The sequence below is a fragment of the Salvelinus sp. IW2-2015 genome, unplaced genomic scaffold (assembly GCF_002910315.2).
Source record: "Salvelinus sp. IW2-2015 unplaced genomic scaffold, ASM291031v2 Un_scaffold1866, whole genome shotgun sequence".
Lineage (NCBI taxonomy): Eukaryota > Metazoa > Chordata > Actinopteri > Salmoniformes > Salmonidae > Salvelinus > Salvelinus sp. IW2-2015.
The window spans coordinates 15089-39077 of NW_019943230.1; the positions used below are offsets into that span (position 1 = coordinate 15089).

The 23989-nt window shown below is 39.5% G+C and overlaps 1 protein-coding gene and 1 long non-coding RNA gene across 2 annotated transcripts; both read left to right on the top strand.

The window, feature by feature from the left end:
• Positions 1 to 8546: 8546 nt before the first annotated feature.
• Positions 8547 to 11733, top strand: LOC112072261 (CD81 antigen; the record flags this gene model as incomplete). Its single annotated transcript, XM_024139672.2, has 5 exons — positions 8547 to 8627; positions 8714 to 8827; positions 10358 to 10459; positions 10844 to 10927; positions 11149 to 11733. Coding segments are annotated over 5 exons (447 nt in total), but the record flags the coding sequence as incomplete, so codon positions are not given.
• Positions 11734 to 13045: 1312 nt separating this feature from the next.
• Positions 13046 to 13810, top strand: LOC139024780 (uncharacterized). The gene is made up of 3 exons (XR_011476144.1): positions 13046 to 13083; positions 13253 to 13281; positions 13744 to 13810. It is a non-coding gene; the product is annotated as an uncharacterized lncRNA (long non-coding RNA).
• The last annotated feature ends 10179 nt before the right edge of the window (positions 13811 to 23989 follow it).

Consider the following 23989-nt stretch of genomic DNA (forward strand, 5'->3'; position numbering starts at 1 on the left):
TGTGAGTTAGTTACCCTGCTACACTTCTGACTGGTGTGAGTTAGTTACCCTGCTACACTCTGACTGGTGTGAGTTATTACCCTGCTACATGAGTTGCCTGAATTACATATGGGTGGTCCTGGAATTGCATCCATTATCCTAACATTGTAAAAGCCATGTTCTACTAACTGAACTACAGAGGACCATGTTCTACTAACTGAACTACAGAGGACCATGTTCTACTAACTGAACTACAGAAGACCACGTTCTACTAACTGAACTACAGAGGACCATTTCTACTAACTGAACTACAGAAGACCACTTTACTAACTGAACTACAGAGGACCATGTTCTACTAACTACAGAGGACCATGTTCTTACTAACTGAACTACAGAGGACCACGTTCTACTAACTGAACTACAGAGGACCATGTTCTACTAACTGAACTACAGAGGACCATATTCTTACTAACTGAACTACAAGAGGACCATGTTCTACTAACTGAACTACAGAGGACCATGTTCTACTAACTGAGCTACAGAGGACCATGTTCTACTAACTGAGCTACAGAGGACCATGTTCTACTAACTGAGCTACAGAGGACCATGTTTCTACTAAACTTTCAGTTTCCTCGCGGAACGAGAATTGGTTATATTTCGTCTTTGTGTGGAGAGGGGAGGGGGGAATTCCCTGGCTGGGTCCATATCGCTGTCAGTGTGTGTGTATGTGTGCGTGTGGATGTGTGTAACTGTGTGTTGGTGTGTGTGTGTGTGCGTGCGTGCGTGTGTGCGTGTGTGTGTGCTACCTCCTCCTCCCTCCTCCCTCTCAGTCCGGATGGATCTGGGAGGTCTTCCTGTCCCAGTAACAGGATGTTACAGGATGCCCTCTTCTTCTCACATGTCATATCGCCGGACAGGGAAGCCGTATGGGTTATCATACTGACTTATCCATAAATCCACCTGGTGGTGATTCACATATAAACCAAGATTCATTCCAATGTGCTTTTAGAGCAGCATGCTAGACTGTCGACAATGCGGGAAATTTCCCCGACTTTAGTCACTGTCACTAACCAGCTACCGTAACCTGGATACTCAGCTTGCTGCCCTATGTACATAGACATGAATCGGTGGTCACTTTAATAATGGGAACACTGGTTCACTTTAATATGGAACACTGGTCACTTTATTAATGGAACACTGTTCACTTTAATAATGGAACACTGGTCACTTTTAATAATGAAACACTGGTCACTTTAATAATGAACACTGGTCACTTTAATAATGGAACACTGGTCACTTTATTAATGGAACATGGTCACTTTATTAATGGAACACAGGTCACTTTAATAATGGAAACTGGTCACTTAGTAATGGCGACACTGGTCACTTTATTAATGGAACACTGGTCACTTTAATAATTGAACACTGGTCACTTTAATAATGGAACACTGGTCACTTTAATAAATGGAACAACTGCGTCACTTTAATAATGGAACACTGGGTCACTTTAATAATGGAACACTGGTCACTTTAATAATGGACACTGGTCACTTTAATAATGGAACACTGGTCACTTTAATAATGGAACACTGGTCACATTTAATAATGGAACACTGGTCACTTTATAATGAACACAGGTCACTTTAAAATGGACACCTGGTCACTTTAATAATGGAACACTGGTCACTTTATTAATGGAACACTGGTCACTTTAATAATGGAACACTGGCACTTATTAATGAACATGGTCACTTTAATAATGGAACACTGGTCACTTTAATAATGAACACTGGTCACTTTATTAATGGAACACTGGTCACTTTAGTTAATGGAACACTGGTCACTTTAATAATGAACACTGGTCACTTTAATAATGGAACCACTGGTCACTTTAATTAATGAAACACTGGTCACTTTAATAATGGAACACTGTCACCTTTAATAATGGAACATGTCACTTTAATAATGAACACTGTCACTTAATAATGGAACACTGGTCACTTTAATAATGGAACACTGGTCACTTTAATAATGGAACACTGGTCACTTTAATAATGGAAACACTGGTCACTTTAATAATGGAACACTGGTCACTTTAATAATGTAACACTGGGTCATTTTAATAATGGGAACACTGGTCACTTTATTAATGGAACACTGGTCACTTTAATAATGGAACACTGGTCACTTTAATAATGGAACACTGGTCACTTTAATAATGTTTACATACTGTTTTATCCACTTTATATGTAAGTACTGTATTCTAGTCAAGGCTATCCTATTTAACTATTGCTGTACATATACTATTCTATCCATGTATTCTACATTTATACTACATATTCTATCTACATACTGTCCATAATATCTATGCATCACATCACACATATACAGTGCCTTCGGAAAGTTTTCAGACCACTTCACTTTTCCCCATTTTGTTACGTTACAGCCTTATTCTAAAATGGATTAAATAACAAAAATCCTCAGCAATCTACACATAATACCCCATAATGACAAAGGGAAAACAGTTTTGAAGTTTTATTACAAATAAAAATACCTTATTCACATAAGTATTCAGACCCTTTGCTATGAGACTCTAAATTGTGCTCAGGTGCATCCTGTTTCTATTGATCATCCTTGAGATGTTTCTACAACTTGATTGGAGTCCACCTGTGGTAAATTCAATTGATTGGAGATGATTTGGAAAGGCACACACCTGTCTATATAAGGCACCACAGTTGACAATGCATGTCAGAGCAAAAACCAAGCCATGAGGTCGAAGGAATTGTCTTTAGAGCGCAGAGACAGGATTGTGTCGAGGCACAGATCTGGGGAAGGGTACCAAAAAATGTCTGCAGCATTGAAGGTCCACAAGAACAGTGGCATCATTCTTAAATGGAAGAAGTTTGGAACCACAAAGACTCTTCCTAGAGCTGGCCGCCCGGCCAAACTGAGCAATTGGAGGAGAAGGGCCTTGATCAGGGAGGTGACCAAGAACTCAATGATCACTCTGACAGAGCTCCAGTTCCTCTGTGGAGATGGTAGAACCAGCAGCAGGGACTGGGAGACTAGTCAGGATCGAGGGAAAGATGAGCGGAGCAAAGTACAGAGAGATCCTTGATGAAAACCTACCCCAGAGCGCTCAGGACCTCAGACTGGGGCAAAGGTTCACCTTCCAACAGGACAACGACCCTAAGCACACAGCCAAGTCAACGCATGAGTGGCTTCGGGACAAGTCTCTGAATGTCCTTGAGTGGCCCAGCCAGAGCCCGGACTTGAATCCGATCGTACATCTCTGGAGAGACCTGAAAATAGCTGCGCAGCAACGCTCCCCATGCAACCTGACAGAGCTTGAGAGAATCTGCAGAGAAGAATGTGAGAAACTCCCCAAATACAGGTGTGCCAAGCCCCAAAATACAGGTATGCCAAGAAGACTCAAGGCTGTAATCGCTGCCAAAAGGAGCTTCAACAAAGTACTGAGTAAAGTGTCTGTATATACTGAGTAAAGTGTCTGTAAATGAGTTATTAGATTTTTATTTGATGAAGTAGCAAACATTTCTAAACCAGTTTTTGCTTCGTCATTATGGGTTATTGTGTGTAGATTGATGATTGATGGAAAAAACTATTTAATCCATTTTAGAATAAGACTGTAATGTAACAAAATGTGGAAAAGGTCAAGGAGTCTGAATACTTCGTGAATGCACTGTGTAGTTTATAAACTCAGCAAAAAAAGAAACGTCCTCTCACTGTCAACTGCGTTTATTTTCAGTAAACTTAACATGTGTAAATATTTGTATGAACATAACAATATTCAACAACTGAGACATAAACTGAACAAGTTCCACAGACATGTGACTAACAGACATGGAATAATGTGTCCCTGAACAAAGTGAGGGTTAAAATCAAAAGTAACAGTCAGTATCTGGTGTGGCCACCAGCTGCATTAAGTACTGCAGTGCATCTCCTCCTCGTGGACTGCAGCAGATTTGCCAGTTCTTGCTGTAAGATGTTACCCCACTCTTCCACCAAGGCACCTGCAAGTTCCAGGACATTTCTGGGGGGAATGGCCCTAGCCCTCACCCTCCGATCTAACAGGTCCCAGACGTGCTCAATGGTATTGAGATCCGGGCTCTTCACTGGCCATGGCAGAACACTGGCATTCCTGTCTTGCAGGAAATCACGCACAGAACAAGCAGTATGGCTGGTGGCATTGTCATGCTGGAGGATCATGTCAGGAAGAGCCTGCAGGAAGGGTACCACATGAGGGAGGAGGATGTCTTCCCAGATTGCCTGCAATGACGACAAGCTCGATGATGCTGTGACACACCGCCCCAGACCATGACGGACCCTCCACTCTCAAATCGATCCTGCTCCAGAGTACAGGCCTCAGTGTAACGCTTATTCCTTTGACGACAAACGCGAATCCAACCATCACCCCTGGTGAGACAAAACCGTGACTCGTCAGTGAAGATAACTTTTTGCCAGTCCTGTCTGGTCCAGCGATGGTGGGTTTGTGCCCATAGTTGTTGCCGGTTATGTCTGGTGAGGACCTGCCTTACAACAGGCCTACAAGCCCTCAGTCCAGCCTCTCTTAGCCTATTGCGGACAGTCTGAGCACTGATGGAGACATTGCGTGTTTCCTGGTGTAACTCGGGCAGTTGTTGTTGCCATCCTGTACCTGTCCCGCAGATGTGATGTTCGGATGTACCGATCCTGTGCAGGTGTTGTTACATGTGGTCTGCCACTGCGAGAACGATCAGCTGTCCGTCCTGTCTCCCTGTAGCGCTGTCTTAGGCGTCTCACAGTACGGACATTGCAATTTATTGCCCTGGCCACATCTGCAGTCCTCATGCCTCCTTGCAGCATGCCTCCTTGCAGCATGCCTAAGGCACGTTCACGCAGATGAGCAGGGAACCTGGGCATCTTTCTTTTGGTGTTTTTCAGAGTCAGTAGAAAGGCCTCTTTAGTGTCCTAAGGTTTCATAACTGTGACCTTAATTGCCTACCGTCTGTAAGCTGTTAGTGTCTTAACGACCGTTCCACAGGTGCATATTAATGAATTGTTTATGGTTCAAAAACCCTTTACAATGAAGAATGTGAAGTTATTTGGATTTTACAAATTATCTTTGAAAGACAGGGTCCTGAAAAAGGGACGTTTCTGAGTTTATATATGTTTATATATGTGTATATATATACAGTTGAAGTCGGAAGTTTACATTCACCTTAGCCAAATACATTTATACCTGTTTTTCACAATTCCTGACATTTAATCCTCGTAAAAATTCCCTGTCTTAGGTCAGTTAGGATCACCACTTTATTTTAAGAAGGTGAAATGTCAGAATAATAGTAGAGAGAATGATTTATTTCAGCTTTTATTTCTTTCATCACATTCCCAGTGGGTCAGAAGTTTAGATACACTCAATTAGTATTTGGTAGCATTGCCTTAAAATTGTTTCACTTGGGTCAAACGTTTTAGGTAGCCTTCCACAAGGCTTACCACATAGTTGGTGTAATTTTGGCCCATTCCTCCTGACAGAGCTGGTGTTAACTGAGTCAGGTTTGTAGGCCTCCTTGCTCACACACGCTTTGTCAGTTCTGGCCACAAATTTTCTACAGGATTGAGGTCAGGGCTTTGTGTATGGCCACTCCAATACTTGATTGTTGTCCTTAGCCATTTTGCCACAACTTTGGAAGAATGCTTGTCATTGTCCATTTAGAAGACCCATTTGCGACCAAGCTTTAATCCTGACTGATGTCTTGAGATGTTGCTTCAATATTACCACATAATATTACTCCATCTGATGCCATCTATTTGTGAGGTGCACCAGTCCCTCCTGCCGTAAAGCACCCCCACACATGATGCTGCCACCCCCGTGCTTCACGGTGGGATGGTGTTCTTTGGCTTGCAAGCATCCCCCTTTTTCCTCCAAACATAATGAGGTCATTATGGCCAACAGTTCGATTTTTGTTTCATCAGACCAGAGGACATTTCTCCAAAAAGTACATCTTGTCTCTCATGTGCAGTTGCAAACCGTAGTCTGGCTTTTTTATGGCGTTTTTGGAGCAGTGGCTTCTTCCTTGCTGAGCGGCCTTTCAGGTTATGTCGATATAGGATCGTTTTACTGTGGATGTAGATACTTTTGTACCTGTTTCCTCAGCATCTTCACACAGGTCCTTGCTGTTGTTATTATATTGTTCTGGGATTATTCGCACCTTTCGCACCATAGTACGTACATCTCTAAGAGACAGAATGCGTCTCCTTCCTGAGCGGTGAACGGCTGATAGGTCCATGGTGTTTTTTATTTGCGAACTGTTTGTACAGATGAGTACGTTGTACCTTCAGGCATTGGAAATTGCTCCCAAGGATGAACCAGACTTGTGGAGGTCTAAAAAAAAAAAATCTGAGTCTTGGCTGATTTATTTTGGTTTCCTCCATGCAAGCAAAGAGGGCACTGATTTGATGGTAGGCCTTGAAATACATCCACAGGTACACTTCTATTGACTCAAATTATGTCAGTTAGCCTATCAGAAGCTTCTAAGCCATGACATAATTTTCTGGAATTATACAAGCGATTTAAAGCACAGTCAACTTAGTGTATGTAAACTTCTGACCCACTGGATTTGTGATACGTGAATTATAAGTGAAATAATCTTGTCTGTAAACAATTGTTGGAAAAATGACTTTTGTCATGCACAAAGTAGATGTCCTAACCGACTTGACAAACATATAGTTTGTTACAAAGAATTTGTGCGGTGGTTGAAAAACGAGTTTAATTGACTCACAACTAAGTGTATGTAAACTTCGACTTCACTGGATATATACCTTATTTTATATATAATAATATATATATATTTATATATATATATATATATATAATATATATATATATATATTTATATATAATAATATTATATTATACTTGACATTTCATCCTAATATTATTATATTCTTAATTCCGTTCTTTTACTTTAAATGTGTGTGTATGTGTGTATTGTTAGAATATTAGCACTGTTGGAGTAGGACACAAGCATTTCATACAACCGCAATACATCTGCTATAACCACAGTATGGCTCCTGCGACCAAAACATTTACTTGATTAATAGTATTTTATTTTTTTTTCAGGTTTTTGCTTTGGCGGACCTTATTTGTTTCTTGACGTTGGTCAATAACATTCACGAATCGAATTGTTTATGTCAAATTGTTTTTTGTATTGTAACCCTGGATGTCCTAAAGAAAATCGCAAATGACGGCAGGGCAAGTAGATGAATGAAGAGTGGAATTTCAGCATTTTTCACTGTGGACCAATGGAACTTAGTGGTCTATCTTCTTTTTCGTCTAGCGTGTACTCCCTGCTTGCTGTGCGAGCTAGTGATGAGGTAGGGTTCCTTGGTTGTATGGCCATCAGGAATCTCAGTGCCTTCCTTGAACGTGAGTGAGTTGACCATAAGGCAGCAGGACCCACACACGCATAGTCTTTAGGGCAGCCGACTCAGACATTGGTGTAGCACGGCCCTACGGCACTCTCTCTCCAGAAATAGAAATATATATCTTTTAATCTATTGTAGAACAGAAATTGTTTTCTGCATGAATTAACCATCCAGATATACAACCGTTTGAGAGGCACGGTCGCCCACAGTGCAGCGTCCCGTGGATTGACAGCATATTAACAGACCTCATAAACTGGAGCGTAGCACACCTACAGCTCTCTCTCGCTCTCTCTCTCTCTCCTCTCTCTTCTCTCTCTCTCTTCTCTCTCTCTCTGCTCTCTCTCTCTCTTCTCATCTCTCTCTCTCTCTCTCTCTCTCTTTCCTCCTCCTCTCTCTGCCTCTCTGCCGTTCTCTCCTGTCTCTCTCTGCAGTCTTCTCTGTCTCTCTCTCTGTCTCTGTCTCGGCTCTGTCTCCTCTCTCTCTAATGCCTCTCTTCTTTGTCTCTCCTCTCTCTCTCTCTCTCTCTCATCTCTCTCATCTCAACTCCTCTCTCTCTCTTCTCTTCTCTCTCTCTGCTCTCTGCTGTCTCTCCTCTCTGTCTATCTCTTCTCTCTGTTCTCTCTCTCTGTCTCTCTTCTCTCTCTCTCTCTCTCTCTCTCTCTACTCTCTCTCTCTTCTATCCTCTCTCTCTCGCTACTCTCTCTCTCTCTCTCCGTCACTACTCTCTCTCTCAGTAACCAGCCTACACTCTTCTCTCTCTAACATAGCATTCAACACACAGGAGAGTAACACAGCCTTTCAACTCTGGGCTCATCTCTCAGTAACAAGCCCTCCAGCTCGCTCTCTCAATCAGGAAATGCAGCTCCGTCTCAGGTTCTGCTGTTGTGCAGTGGTTTGCACAGCCTTTCCTCTACAGGGAGCCAGGTTTTCCTGTGTCTACCCTTCTCAATGGCAAGGCTGTGCTCACTGAGCCTGTACTCTCTCTCTCTCTCTCTCTTTCTCTCTCTCTCTCTTTCTCTCTCTCTGGGACCAATCATTTTTGTGGAAGATCAAGTTTTGGCCTTCAGTAAAGTAAAGCCCTGAGATTACACATATCCCTATTTTAAAAAGCTTGACAAATTAATCTCTCTTTTGTCTTTCTCTTTCAGTTCTTCTTCCTGTTGGTGTGCCTTTTCGCCTGTGAGGTAGCTGCTGGGATCTGGGGATTTAGTAACCGAGACACAGTAAGACACACACGCACACACAGACACACACACACAGACACACACACATCGACTCTACCAAACTCTTCTATCTCTGTTTGTTCCAGATCTCCAAGGAGATGATCAACTTCTACGATGCGGCGTACATCAAGTCAGTGGACATCGTAGACTCTTCCAGCAAAACAGCTGCTATCAAGGTCCTGGAAGTGTTCCACGAGACGGTAGGTCACCACTCTCACCTCTGGGTCATTTCAATCTGTTAAAGTGGTTAACAACAGAGTGTAGCATAATACAGTAATGTGATTATAAAACATGAGCTATTTTCTGTAGATCCTGAAGATCACACTTGACCGTTTACACAGGCAGCCCAATTCTGATCTTTTATTCCATTAATTGGGTCTTTTGACCAATCAGATCAGCTCTGGGGGAAAAAAGAGCTCATCTGAAAAGATCTGATGTGATTGGTTAAAAAAAACAATTTGTGAATAAAAATATATAAAATCAAGTCAAATAAAATAAAATAAAATAAAAACAGGTGTAGACCTTACAATGAAATGCTGACTTACAAGCCCTTAACCAGTTTTAAGAAAAATACCTAAAAAAAACAAGAAATAAAAGTAACAAATAATTCAAGAGCAGCAGTAAAGTAACAATAGCGAGGCTATATACAAGGGGTACCGGTACAGAGTCAATGTGGAGGCTATATACAGGGGGTACCAGTACAGAGTCAATGTGGAGGCTATATACAGGGGGTAACCGAAGAGTCAATGTGGGGAGGTATATACAGGGGTTACGTACAGAGTCATGTGGGGGCATATTACAGGGGGTACAGAAGAGTCATGTGGAGGCTATATACAGGGGTCGGTACGAGTCAATGTGGAGGCTATATACAGGGGTACAGTAACAGAGTCAATGTGGAGGCTATATACAGGGGGGTAGGTACAGAGTCAATGTGGAGCTATATACAGGGGTACCGTACGAGTCATGTGGGGCTATATACAGGGTACGGTACAGAGTCAATGTGAGACTATATACAAGGGGTACCGGTCAGAGTCAAAATGTGGAGGCTACATACAGGGGGTACCGGTGCAGAGTCAATGTGCAGGGGCACCGGTGTCGAGGTAATTGAGGTAATATGTACTGTACATGTAGGTAGAGTTATTAAAGTGACTATGATAATAACAGGTAGCAGCAGCGTAAAAGACAGGGGGGGGGGCAATGCAAATAGTCTGGGTAGCCATTTGATTAGCTGTTCAGGAGTCTTATGGCTTGGGAGTAGAAGCTGTTTAGAAGCATCTTGGACCTAGACTTGGTGCTCCGGTACCGCTTGCCGTGCGGTAGCAGAGAGGACAGTCTTTGACTAGGGTGGCTGGAGTCTTTGACAATTTTCAGGGCCTTCCTCGGGGATTTGATCTGGCAACCTTTCGATTACTACTCCAACGCTCTAACCACTAAGCTACGCTGCCACCCCTCCACTCTAACCACTAGGCTACGCTGCCGCCCCTCCACTCTAACCACTAGGCTACGCTGCCGCCCCTCCACTCTAACCACTAGGCTACGCTGCCGCCCCTCTACTCTAACCACTAGGCCGCCCCTTTATAAAATGTATTCTCCTCAATGCGATCGTTGTACTGTGACGGTTCTGTAGAACTGAGGGACGGCTGGGGGAGAGAAATATCTATCAATCAATCAATCAATCAATCAATCAATCAATGGCATGACTGACCGGTTGTCTCTGCCCGTGTCCTCAGCTGGACTGCTGTGGTAAAGGAGATGACTCCCCCTTATTCAAACAAGTAGCCGGAACTCTGTGTCCCAAGAAGACCCAGGACGATGCCTTGTTGAAACCTCAGGTACCGTTCACACATCGCCTTGTTCCCGGGGGCAATGTCCAATGATTCAGAGGGGTTTGGGTTCAATACGGAAGACACATTTAGGCTGAACGTATTCATTTGTACAACTGACTGGGTTTTACCTTCCCTTTCCCCTTTTACCTTCCCCTTTTACCTTCCCTTTCCAAGTAGTTCAAATGGATGTTTTGGAATACTTGGATTTGCAAATCATTTGGCGACCCAAAAAACAGCATTCTCTCCTGGAAGGGAATCCTAATCATTATTACTGTAGATCTCTATGTACTATTTAAATGAATGCTTTACACATCACATTTATATGACAGGAGGAAAACAAGTGTTTAAAGGGTTGGTCCTTATCCCCTCCCTGTGTTCCCCTCCCACTAGAGCTGTCATCTGAAGCTGAAGGACCTGTTCTCTGAGAAGCTCTGCCTGATTGGTCTAGCTGCCCTGGTGGTCGCTGTCATCATGGTGAGCGGTGTTACCATGGAGACGCTCCTGGACCGCGGTCGGATTACTTTTCTGTTATATTCTATAATCCACTGCGCTACAGTAAACAAAACTTTGGAAGCCTGTGACAGTTACTATCTGCACCGACAGAAAGGTCCTCCTGACCTCTGCCGTCCTGACTGAGTGAGGACCGATGTTGACGTCTCGATAAAGACCTTGCCCTTCTTCTTCTTCCTCTGTAGATCTTTGAGATGATATTCACCATGGTTCTCTGCTGTGCGATCCGCAACGCCACCCCGGTGTACTAGAACCACAGAACCGTAATAGAACCACAGAACGACGGAACCATGGAATCATAGAACCACAGAACCATATTGGAGGGGGAAAGTCCTCTACAGATCAAAGCCAACAAAGGGGATACAAATGTTATGTTATGTTTTGTGTTGTAGTTCTTTTTATGATTTGTGTTGTAGTTCCTTTTATGTTTTGTGTTGTACTTCCTGTTATGTTTTGTGTTGTAGTTCATTTTATGATTTGTGTTGTAGTTCCTTTTATGTTTTGTGTTGTACTTCCTTTTATGTTTTGTGTTGTACTTCCTTTTATGTTTTGTGTTGTACTTCCTTTTTTGTGTTGTAGTTCCTGTTACGTTTTGTGTTGTAGTTCCTGTTATGTTTTGTGTTGTACTTCCTTTTTTGTGTTGTAGTTCCTGTTACGTTTTGTGTTGTAGTTCCTGTTATGTTTTATGTTGTAGTTCCTTTTATGTTTTGTGTTGTAGTTCCTGTTAAGTTTTGTGTTGTACTTCCTGTTTTGTGTTGTAGTTCCTGTTTTGTGTTGTACTTCCTGTTTTGTGTTGTAGTTCCTGTTCATTCTTATTATATTGCAGGATCATGTACATTTTTATATGTACATTTTATAAGTACATTTTATCAGTATTTTTGAATAGAGACTAGATTTTACAACAGTATTTTTGTTAATTATGTTTGAACAATACTTCTAATATAACAGTTTGAGTCTTTTGATGACCGTTGATTAAATGCCAGGCTTTGACCAGCGGACATTTAGCATCGCTCTAATGCTAAATCTTTTACTAATAGATTTTTTACTTTGAATCACTTTGTATCTTTTCGTGAAAGACTTCTCCAAGGTTGAAGAGTTCAGTGCTCTTTTTTATGGTTGTATAATCTGTAGATTTTCATTGAAAATGCGGCCAAAATGGTACCTTATTCCCTTCATAGTGCCCTACTTTCCCCAGGGTCCATAGGGCTCTAGTGAACAGTAGTGCACTACTTTCCCCAGGGTCCATAGGGCTCTAGTGAACAGTAGTGCACTACTTTTCCCAGGGTCATCAGGCCTCTACGTGAACAGGTAAGTGCACTACTTCCAGGCATAGGGCTCTAGTGAACAGTAGTGCACTACTTTCCCCAGGGTCCATAGGCTCTAGATGAACCGTAGTGCAACTACTTTTCCAGGGTCCATAGGGCTCTAGGAACAGTAGTGCACTACTTTCCCAGGGTCCATAGGGCTCTAGTGAACGATGGTGCGTGCACTACTTTCCCCAGGTCCATAGGCCTCTAGTGACAGTGGTGCACTATGTAGAGAATAGGGGCTACTTGAGACACAACTCTGGATTTCATTAGTGGTTAGGCAACGTTGAAGTGGAATAAAAAGGTGCCCACACACTGTTGAAGAAAAACGTATTTATTCTATAAGAGGTGAAGTTACTCATATTAATATATAAGAGGTGAAGGTACCATATTATCCATAAAAGGTGAAGGTACTCATATTATTCTATAAGAGGTGAAGGTACTCAATTAATATAAAGGGTGAAGGTACTCAATTATATATAATAAGAGGTGAAGGTACCATATTATCCATAAGAGGTGAGGTACTCATATTATCTATAAGAGGTGAATTACTCACATTATTAGTAGAGAGGTGAAGGTACTCATATTATTCATAAGAGGTGAAGTACTCATATTATCTATAAGAGGTGAAGGTACTCCAATTAATATTAAGAGGTGAAGGTACTCATATTATTCCCATAAGAGGTGAAGGTACTCAATATTATTCTATAAGAGAGTGAAGCGTACTCACATAGTTCATATTAAGGAGGTGAAGGTATCATCAATTATCCATAAGAGGTGAAGGTACTCAATATTATTCTATAAGAGGTGAAGGTACTCATATATATAAAGAGGTGAAGGTCCCATATTATTCCTTAAGAGGTGAAGGTACCATATATTCCTAAGAGGTGAAAGGTACTCACATTATTCTATTAGAGGTGAAGGTACTACATTATTCTCATAAGAGGGAAGGGTACCACATTGTTGCTATTTAAGAGTGAAGGTACTCATATTATTCTATAAGAGGTGAAGGTAACTCCATCATTATTCTAATCCAGAGGGAAGTATCATATTATCTATAAGAGGTGAAGGTACGTCCACATCGTTCTATTGAGGTGAAGGTACTCATATATTCTATAAGAGGTGAAGATAACTCATCATTATTCTATTAGAGGTGAAGGTCTGCATATTATTCTATAGAGTGAAGGTAGCATATTATATTCTATAGAGGTGAAGTGACTCATATTATATAAGAGGTGAAGGTAATCATGATTATTCTATAAGAGGTGAAGGTACCTATATAGTAAGAGGTGAAAAGTAGCGCATATATCTCTATAGATGGTGAAAGGTACTCATATTACTATAAGAGTTGAAGTACCATATATGAAGAGGTGCATGAACACATTATTCTATAAGAAGGTGAAGGTACTCATATTATAAGAGGTGAGTACTATTATTCATAGAGGTAAGCTACTCATATGTCTATAAGGGGAGGTACTCATTGATATCTATAAGAGGTGAAGGTACTCATATTATTCATAAGAGGTGAAGGTACTCACATTATTCATAAAGGGTGAAGGTACACATTATTCTATAAAGGTGAAGGTACTCATATTATTCATAAGAGGTGAGGTACTCATATTATTCTAGTAAGAGGTGAAGGCACTCAACTATTCTATAAGAGAGGTGAAGGTACTCATATTATTCTAATAAGAGGTGAAGGAGACTCATTATATATCAGAGGTGAAGATACTCATATTATTCTATATAGAGGTGAAGGTACTCAATATTATATAGAGGTGAAGGGCTTATGATAGCAGGTGAAGGTACTCATATAGCATAGAGGAAGTACTCAATATTATATAAGAGGTGAAGGTACTCATATTATTCTATAGTGAAGGTAACGCTATTCATAGACGTGAGTACCATATATCTAATAACGAGGTAAAGGTACCATATTATTCTATAAAGGTGAAGTACAATGTACTCTTAGAGTGAGTCCTATTACTATAAGAGGTGAAAGGTACTCACATTATTCTAGTGTAAGAGGTAGAAGGTACTGCATAGTTATTCTATAGAAGGTGAAGGTATCACATTATCTATAAGAGGTAGAAGGTACTCTACTCTTCAGTTTGCTAATTAACGAGGAGGGTGAAGGTACTGCATCAACTATTATCTATAAGTTGAAAGTACTTCATGATATTTCTAATAAGAGGATGAAGGACTCATAATATTTAGTAAGAGTGAAGGTACTCATTTATTCTATACAGAGAGGTTGCAAATTGCGAGTGAGTCTATATTTGCTAATAGGTGGGGTACTTATGCATAAGAGGTAAGGTACTCATATTATTCTATAAACGATAATGGTACTCATCATTATTTCTATAGAGAGGAAATGGCAGGTACTCAATTATTCTATAAGAGTGAAATACCACATTATTATATAAGAGGTAAGGTCTCAATACAGTTAAGTACTATATTGCTAGTAAGAGGTAAGGTAACTCACTATTATTCTAGTTAAGAGTGATCTGAATATGGTACTAAATGAGTACTCTATATATCTTGAGGTGCACGGTACAATTTATTGTCGTAAGAGCTTTGAAGTATCTAATTATTTCTATCAAGAAGGTGAAAGGTACTGGCATATTACTGATTCAGAAGAGGTGAAGGTACTGTCACAGTTATTCTTAAGTAAGAGGTGAAGTTAATCATGTAGTTATTCAGAAGGAGTGGAAGCGGTACTCAATTATTATCTATACGAGGGGGAAGGTACTCATAGTAGTGTCAATGAAGGGTGAAAGACTTCATCAATTTCTAAGAGAGCATGAAGGTACTATAGTATTCAATGAAGAGGTGAAGGTACTCATCATATTCTAAAGATGAGGTGAAGGTACTGGCATAGTATTCAAGAAGAGTGAAGTGCGTCATAGTGATTCCAAAGAGGTGAAGGTAACCACATATGCTATAATAAAGTAAGGTACTCACATTATTCTAAAGAGATGAAGTATTCATATTATTTAAAAGGTACGACTCAATTATTCATAAGAGGAGAAGGTACTCACATTATCATAAGAGGTGAAGGTACTGCACATATTGTAATACGAGAGGTGAACAGTACTCCTATATATATATAGAGGAAGGTACTCATTATCTATAAGAGTGAAGGATTCATATCTAATATAGATCGAAGGTACTCATATTATATATAAGAGGTGCAGGTACCCATATAATTCTAATAGAGAGGAGAAGTACGTCACATTATTCTATAAGAGGTGAGGTAACTCACATTAATTGTAAATAAGAAGTGTAACATAACTCATATATAATTCATATAAGAGGGTGAAAAGACTCAGATTCTATAAGGCGGTGCCAGGGTAGTCATATTCTAATAGAGAGTGAAGGTACCATATTATTATAGTAAGGAGTGAGGACTCAATTATGCTATAGAAGGTGAAGTACTCATATATTTCTATACAGACGGAAGGTACTCACATTATTCTATAAGAGGTGAAGATACTCATATTATCATAGAAGATGTCTGGTTCTGTGGGTGTATTACATTAATTCTGGCAGTAGTGTAGTAAATTATCTTGAATTGCAATAACTTATGTCTAAGGTTGTAGGAGAAAATATGAACATTTTCACATATCTGTTACTAATAGTTCTCACTAATTTCATCTTTGAGCTCTGTTTCCCATTGTTTCCTAATAGGTTCTGAGCTATCAGGTAGAAATTCAATCGACCCTTGATATAACATGGCAACCAACTTCTTTCCGTAATTGTTCAATGCTTGATGATTTAGGTTCCTCCGGAATCTGTTGAAGAGATTGAATAAGATTTCTTAGTTTTAAGAATTTAAAGACATTTGTGTTGGATAACCCACATGTTTGGTCTAGAGAATAATGTGACCCCACTGTGGAAAGGGGAGACTCTTACCGACACGATGGTGTCCGCTGAAGGTAACTCATACCAATGACTGGACGTATGGAGGTAGCTTTGTGCCAAAGTTCAGGAAATGTCCTGTACAGTTGCACAGGTGAGAGAGCGACCTTATTGGTGCCTCCAGAGTTGCCATTTCCTTTAATGCAGGTTATTGGTCATTGACTATGTCTCTATGCAATACAAACAAATGTATATATATACTAAGGTCATGGCACGACTTAAATGCGCTCTCGTCAACCATAAATGCCCTATTTTAAATAAGGTGCGTTATGAAGGAGAATTTTTATATACAGTACCAGTCAAAAGTTGGGACACACCTACTCATTCAAGGGTTTTTCTTTATTGTTTACTATTTTCTACATTGTAGAATAATAGTGAAAGACATCAAAACTATGAAATCACACATATGGAATCATGTAGTAACCAAAAAGGTGTTAATCAAATATTTTAAAAGTAGCCACCCTGCCTTGATGACAGCTTTGCACACTCTTGGCATTCTCTCAACCAGCTTCATGAGGTAGTCAGCTGGAATGCATTTCAATTAACAGGTGTGCCTTGTTAAAAGTTAATTTGTGGAATTTTCCTTCTTAATGCGTTTGAGCCAATCAGTTGTGTTGTGACAAGGTAGGGGGGCATACAGAAGATCCATGGACGAATTGCTGCAAATGTCAAGAGTCAATGTGCAGCAGGTGGGACGGAGTCAGGCGCAGGACACGAGAAATAGTAAATAAAGGTCTTTACTCAACAAAACAACAAAATATTCCATGTAGGGAAACAAACTCAGCTCACAAACATACGCGACAGCTTAACACGGAACAATCACGCACAAAACCAATGGGGAAACCAGAGGGTTAAATAGGGAACAATAATTAAGAAATGGAAATCAGGTGTGTACAATGAGACAAAACAAATGGAAAAAGAAAACGGTGGATCGGTGGCAACTAGAAAAAACGGTGACGTCGACCGCCGAACGCCACCCGAACAAGGAGAGGGACCAACTTCGGCGGAAGTTGTGACAGTATCCCCCCTTGACGTGCGGCCCCAGCAGCGCGCCGACACCGGCCTCGGGGACGACCCAGAGGACGAGGCGCAGGACGATCCGGGTGGAGACGGTGAAACTCCCGCAGTAACGAAGGATCCAGAATGTCGTTCACCGGCAACCAGCATCTCTCCTCCGGACTGTACCCCTACCACTCCACGAGGTACTGAAGGCCCCTTGCCCGACGCCTTGAGTCCATGATGGCTCATTTGTGTAATTTCATAGTTTTGATGTCTTTCACTATTATTCTACAATGTAGAAAATAGTAAAAATAAAGAAAAACCCTTGAATGATTAGGTGTGTCCAAACTTTTGACTGGTACTGTATATACTACAGTGCATTCGGAAAGTATTCAGACCCCTTGATTTTTCCCGCATTTTTTWATGTTACAGCCTCGTTCTAAAATGGATTTTAAAAAGTATAATCCTCATCAATCACACAATACTCCATAATGACAAAGCAAAAACGGTTTTATTTTTATTTTTTCAAATTTATTATAAATTCAAAACTGAAATATCACACAAATAAAACATCACAAATCCCCCAGAAAAACGGTTACACTCCTCCACAAATAAGTCCCCAATCAATACTTTAATTTGCCCAAACGGCACTAGAACATTAAAATTAAATGTATTTTGAATTTTGTTCCAGTAAGATGGTGCGTTAAAACCAAAAGCAGATTTATCTAGCTCTTTGAAGACCCTAGGAACCTCAAGAGTTAACCAATCCTGTGAACCGGTTAGGCAACTCAGGTGTCTATCCTTCAACAGCAAAGTTAGAAAATACAGAAGTTTATGAAGTAGGGCGTTGTAAACAAGAAGGGAGTAATGTAGAGATCTACGGGTCTTTAGAGAAGTCAGTGATGCAGTGATGAGTATCAAAACTGTCACCTGTAACAAAACAAAGGGCATTATGGGAGATGGCATCTAAAGGTTTAAGAGTAGTAGCAGCTGCACTTTGATTAATAATATCACCATAATCAACAACAGATAGAAAGGTTGACTGAATAATCTGCCTCCTACTGCTCAGAGAAAGACACCATCTGTTTCTGTAGAAAAAGACAACTTTAAACCTTATCTTCTTAAACAGATCATCTATATGTTTTATAAACGTCCAATCCAGATCAATCCAAATGCCTCAGTATTTATCTGCAGGAACACGTTCCATTGGAGRACCGTCTAATGACTGTTAATGCAGTTAATCTGGAACATTCTTACCAGACTTTAAAAACAGTGTATTTAGTTTTGCTCATATTTAGCTCAAGTTTTAAATCGGCAAGGGATTCCTGCATACAGTGCATTCTGAACACATAGGTAATCTGAAACATTCTTACGAGAGTTTAAAAACAACATGTAATATATTTTGCCTGTATTAAGAACAAGTTTTAAAATCAGCAAGGGGTTCCTGCATAGCTATAAAAACTGATTGTAGTTTAGACATAGACAGATCAACAGTCAGGGCAATAGCAGACGTAATAATATCCTCCGCATAATCATGAAACCAGACCAGGATCCAATTTGTCGGCCCCTGTGGATTTCATGTCTTATTGCTAGTCTAAAAGAAAAGCTTTCACTATAATGGTTCATTGGATCAGTCTAAAACTTTGCACATACACTGCTGCCAAAATGTGGCCAACATCTAAATTGCACCTGGGCTGGAATAATACATTATGACCTTTCTCTTGTATTTCAAAGATGGTACAAAAGAAATACGAAAACAACTGGCTTTTTTTTTCTTTGTATTATCTTTTGCCAGATTTAATGTGTTATATTCTCCTACAGTGTCACGACTTCAACCGAGGCAGGCTCTCCTTCCCGTTCGGGTGGCGCTCGGCGGTCGTCGTCACCGGCCTACTAGCTGCTACTGACTCTTTTTCCTCCCCCTCCTTATGTGTTTATGGTTATCACCTGGTTTGAGGGAATTAGCAATCAGGGTGGCTTTATTAGTCAGCCAGCCTGTCTGCTTCTTTGTGCGGGATTGTTCGTCTGTTTCTTTGGATTTCGGGAGTGGTTCGTGTGTGTGTACTGGTTTTGTCTTCATGTTGGAAGACAGGTGTTTATTTGACACCCAGTAGTCYGGTTTGGACATTGTTTGTGTACGAGTTGGGAATTAAACTCAACCTATTGAAGCTCTGCTGTTCCTGCGTCTGATTCCACAAACACCCCGACACCTAGAGCGTTACATACAGTCATTTCACATTTCCACGAACTTCAAAGTTTCGTTTGTTGTTTCCTTTCAAATGGTATCAAGAATATGCATATCCTTGCTTCAGGGCCTGAGCTACAGGCAGTTACATGTCATTTTAGGTGAAAATTGGAAAAAAGGGGCGGATCATTAAGAGGTTTTAAGGATCTAGAGTGAGGTGTCTCTAAATTCATTTTAGTCAAGACGTCAGCTGTTTGGTCCATGGTCACGTTGTTTCGCTGTGTTTGTTACTATTTCTAGATATAGTATTTACCATAACATGTATGTATAACATGTTTGTATAACATAGTATTTGCCATAACATGTATGTATAACATGTTTGTATAACATGTATAACATGATTTGCGGCATACATTATGTTATAGCATGTTGTAATAACAGCATAGTATTGCCTAACATGTGTATAACATAGTATTGCCATATATGTATGTATAAAAAATAGTAGTTGGCCATAACATGTATGTATAACATGTTTGTATATACATCGATACCATAGTATTTGCCATAACATGTTGTTATCATGTTTGTATAGCAATGTATAACATCAGTATTTGCGCATAACATGTATGTATAACATGTTTGTATAACGTTGTTTATAAGCATAGTATTGCATAAAATGTATGTATAACATGTTTGTATAACATAGTATTTGGGGCGCATAACATGTATGTATATACAGTTTGTATAACATGTATCCCATAGTATTTGCCATATACATGTTAGGGGGGGGGGGGGGGTGGGGGGGGGGGGGGGGGGGGGGGGGGGGGGGGGGGTTTTTTTTTTTTGGGGGCGGGGGGGGGGGGGGGATTTTTTTTGTTTGTTTTTTGTATACCTGTATAATGTATAAAATAGTATTTTGCCATAACATGTATGTATAAACATTGTTGTTACATGTATATCAATATTCTGCCATAGACATGTTTGTATACTACTATTTGTATAATGATGTATAAAATAGTATTGCCTAAAGTATGTATAAATTTTTGTAATAACTAGTATAACATAGTATTTGCCTAAACATTTTGTAAACATGTTTTGTATGACTGTCTACATCTAGTATTTTGCTAACTGGTTGTATAACGTGTTTGTATAATGTATATAGTATCATATATTGTGCAACAATGTATTTATGTTGTATAACATGTATATTTACATAGTATTGTTCCATAACATGTTTATACAATGTTTGTATAAGCTGTATAATGTATATGACATAGTTTGTATATCGTTGTATAATGCATGTAATACATAGTATTTGCCATACCGATGTATGTATAACATGTTTGTATAACATGTATAATTTTGCCGATATAATGTTTGTAATACATGTTTGAGCATGAACATGTATTGTAATATAATAAATGTATTATAATGTACACATTTGTATGTATAGTAATCATGTTTGTATAACATGTATACATGTATTTGCCATAACATGTTTGTATACATGTTGTATGCTTATAATAGGTAATTTGGCACATATGTTACATGTTTCTGTATACGACAACTGTAATTTTCATAAATTGATGTTATTTTTATACAGCATATAATGTTTATTATGTTGCGCATACATGTTATGTATTGCAACATGTTTGTATCTGTGGAACTGTCATAATTGTATAATGGTTTGTGCCATAACATGTATGTATAAGAATAGTATTTGCCATACATGGTAATAGTAAATGTTTGTATGAACATGTATACCATAACTGTTTGCCTAACTATGTTAATGTATTTTCAGCATAATGTTTGTTAAATTGGTATAACGTACATAGTATTTGCCACTAACATTATGTAAGACATGTTTGTATACACATGTTTGCATATGATTAATGTATTTGCCTAATGTTGGTTAACGATGTTTGTTAGGGTCATGTATAACAATAGTATTTGCATAGAATGTAGTTGTATACATGTGTTCGTATAAATGGATAACGTAGTATTTTCCATAACATGTATTAAACATGTTTGTATAACATGTATATAACCATAGTATAGCATGAGTTTGTAATCCATGTTTGGTATACATGTATAATAGATTTCATATACATGTTATTATAACTGTTTGTATTACAAGTCATAAGTATGTATAACTGTTTTTGTATAACATCGTATGTATAATATTTTTTCATGTTGATAATGTATAACATTTGTAATGTGATACTGTTTTGTATAAGCATTGTAATGTTAACATAGTTAATTGTTGATGTTTTATAGCTTAAATTTGCACATGTGTATGTATGATAAATGTATGTAATAATCTGTTATAGTTATTATATTCGATTGTTTAAAAATGTATAAGGCAACATGTATGTATAACAGTTTGTTAATGTAAAAGTATTAATTATAGCTATATGCATGTTGTTGTATAACTGTTATGTATAACATTTTACATGTATACTGTTTGCATAGCATGTATGTATAACTGTTTGTATCATGTATGGTATAACTATGTAGTATACTTGTATGATAATATTAGCCACTATTGATATTTATTGTACATGTTAAGTATTCAAACAGAATATATTCTATGTATGGTATAACTAGTTTTAATGTATGAAAGCATGTTTATGATACTACGTTAGTCATTTCTTGACTATAGAGTTGTATATTTTTTGTAAAGATAGGAGACTGCCAAACGGATCATGTTGACTTGCACTTACTGTCGCATACTGGAGATCAAGTATGGTTTTTTAGCCATTCAATACTTGATCTTGCGGGATTTATCTCTCAGACTTGAACACACTAAGCCACTTCAGAGAACAGCAAAGCACCTCGACATCACTAATGAAAAGTGACTAACGCCCATTGGGTTAACAGCCACAACTAACTCTCCTGCTCAACTGGTTTAGTCCAGAAGATCACAGCAACACACCCTCTCTGTGTCAACTATCTCCCAGCCACTTTACTGCATCGTCGCTATCTGGGGAGGGGGGGGGCTTCTACAGACAGTTCACTGAATCAACTAATTATACCCGAGCAAACAACCACATTTAGCGGCATTCCCAGCACAACATTTACACAAATACAAAAATTACAAACCAACTACGCATTTACCGAAGCCAAAACAACCAAGTTTTAGCCAAGCAACAAACGACCAAGTTTACCAAAGAAATTCCACAACACATGTACCCAGCAAAACAACCAATTTACGGGTACCAGTTTAGCAAGCCAACCAACCAGAATTACCAAGCAAACGCTAAACGCAATTTACCAGCAAACAAAACCAAATTTACCCACAAGTTTCCATCCAGCAAAACGCAACCAAGATTACAAAGGCAAACCAACCAAACTTTACCAGCAAAGACAATCAGCAAAGCACCTCAGATTATCAGTATACCAAGCCAGTTACAAGCAACCAAAAGTTTACGCAATAACAAGACCAGCAGTAACCAGAACACAGTACTTACACACGCAAAACCAAGCCCAAGTTTACCAGCAAGCCCGGCAAGTTTAAGAACAACGCAGCCACCGTAAGCAACCAAGCACGTTGAAACAACGCATGGATCGTATAAGAATGTTGGACTTATGTCATTTCATTTTATACAATGACCATTTTGATCTTGGTTTTTATATTTTACGTGTATCCTGAAAGCAGTCGCGGTTTAAATTTGTAACACGTTTTGGCATCTTCATGGGTGGGTCTTTATTTGTTCTGCATCAAACAAACTGAGGTATATGGAAAGTAAACACTCTGGAGTGACCAGCCCCCATCTTGCTCTGGCCATGACTGCTGACAAGCTAGATGTTCTTAATATCTTTGTCTGCTGTGACCTGCTCATTGTCTCTTATAATGATGTTAAGTTGACACAAAACGAGCAAGTGGGATCGATTAAATTAGTGATGGCGGTTGACACACCTGTTACTGTCATTATACAGTCCTATGGATAGCAATGGTCAATTGGGACTGTTAGAAGGGAAATTGTTGTTTTAAGTGTTGGGAAAAAGGCACGCAAGAACCAGCAAACGTCAGAAACATCTTGATGCAATAAAAAATAAAAAAATGGGTGGGAGAGATTAATCGTAAACTCAATTGAGACTTTTGTTTGATTAAGGGTGAATTGTGTGTGGTGAGATATATAATTATGGAGAACCTACGCTAAAAGCAAGGATATTGCTAATGATGCTATGTGGCAAGGTAAGAAAGGGATATTGCTCTGCGTATTGCAAGCAGGTGATCAGGGATATGCCTCTGCGTTTCGAAACAGTAAGAACAGGGAATTGCCTCTGCGTATTGAAACAGGTCAGATCAGCGGATATTGGCCTCTGCGTATTGAAACAGTAAGAAACAGGGATATTGCCTGCTGCGTATTGAAACACGGTCAGATCAAGATATTGCCTCTGCTATGAACAGGTAAGAACAGGGATATTGGGCTCTGCGTATCTGAAACAGGTCGGATCAGTGGGATATTGGACTCTGGCGTATTGAATACAGTCGGACGTAAGCGGACTATTGCTCTGCGTATTGAAACAGGTCAATCAGGGATATTGCCTCTGCGTTTGAAACAGGTCAGATGCAGTGGATATTGCCTCTGGGCGTATTGAAAGCCTAGG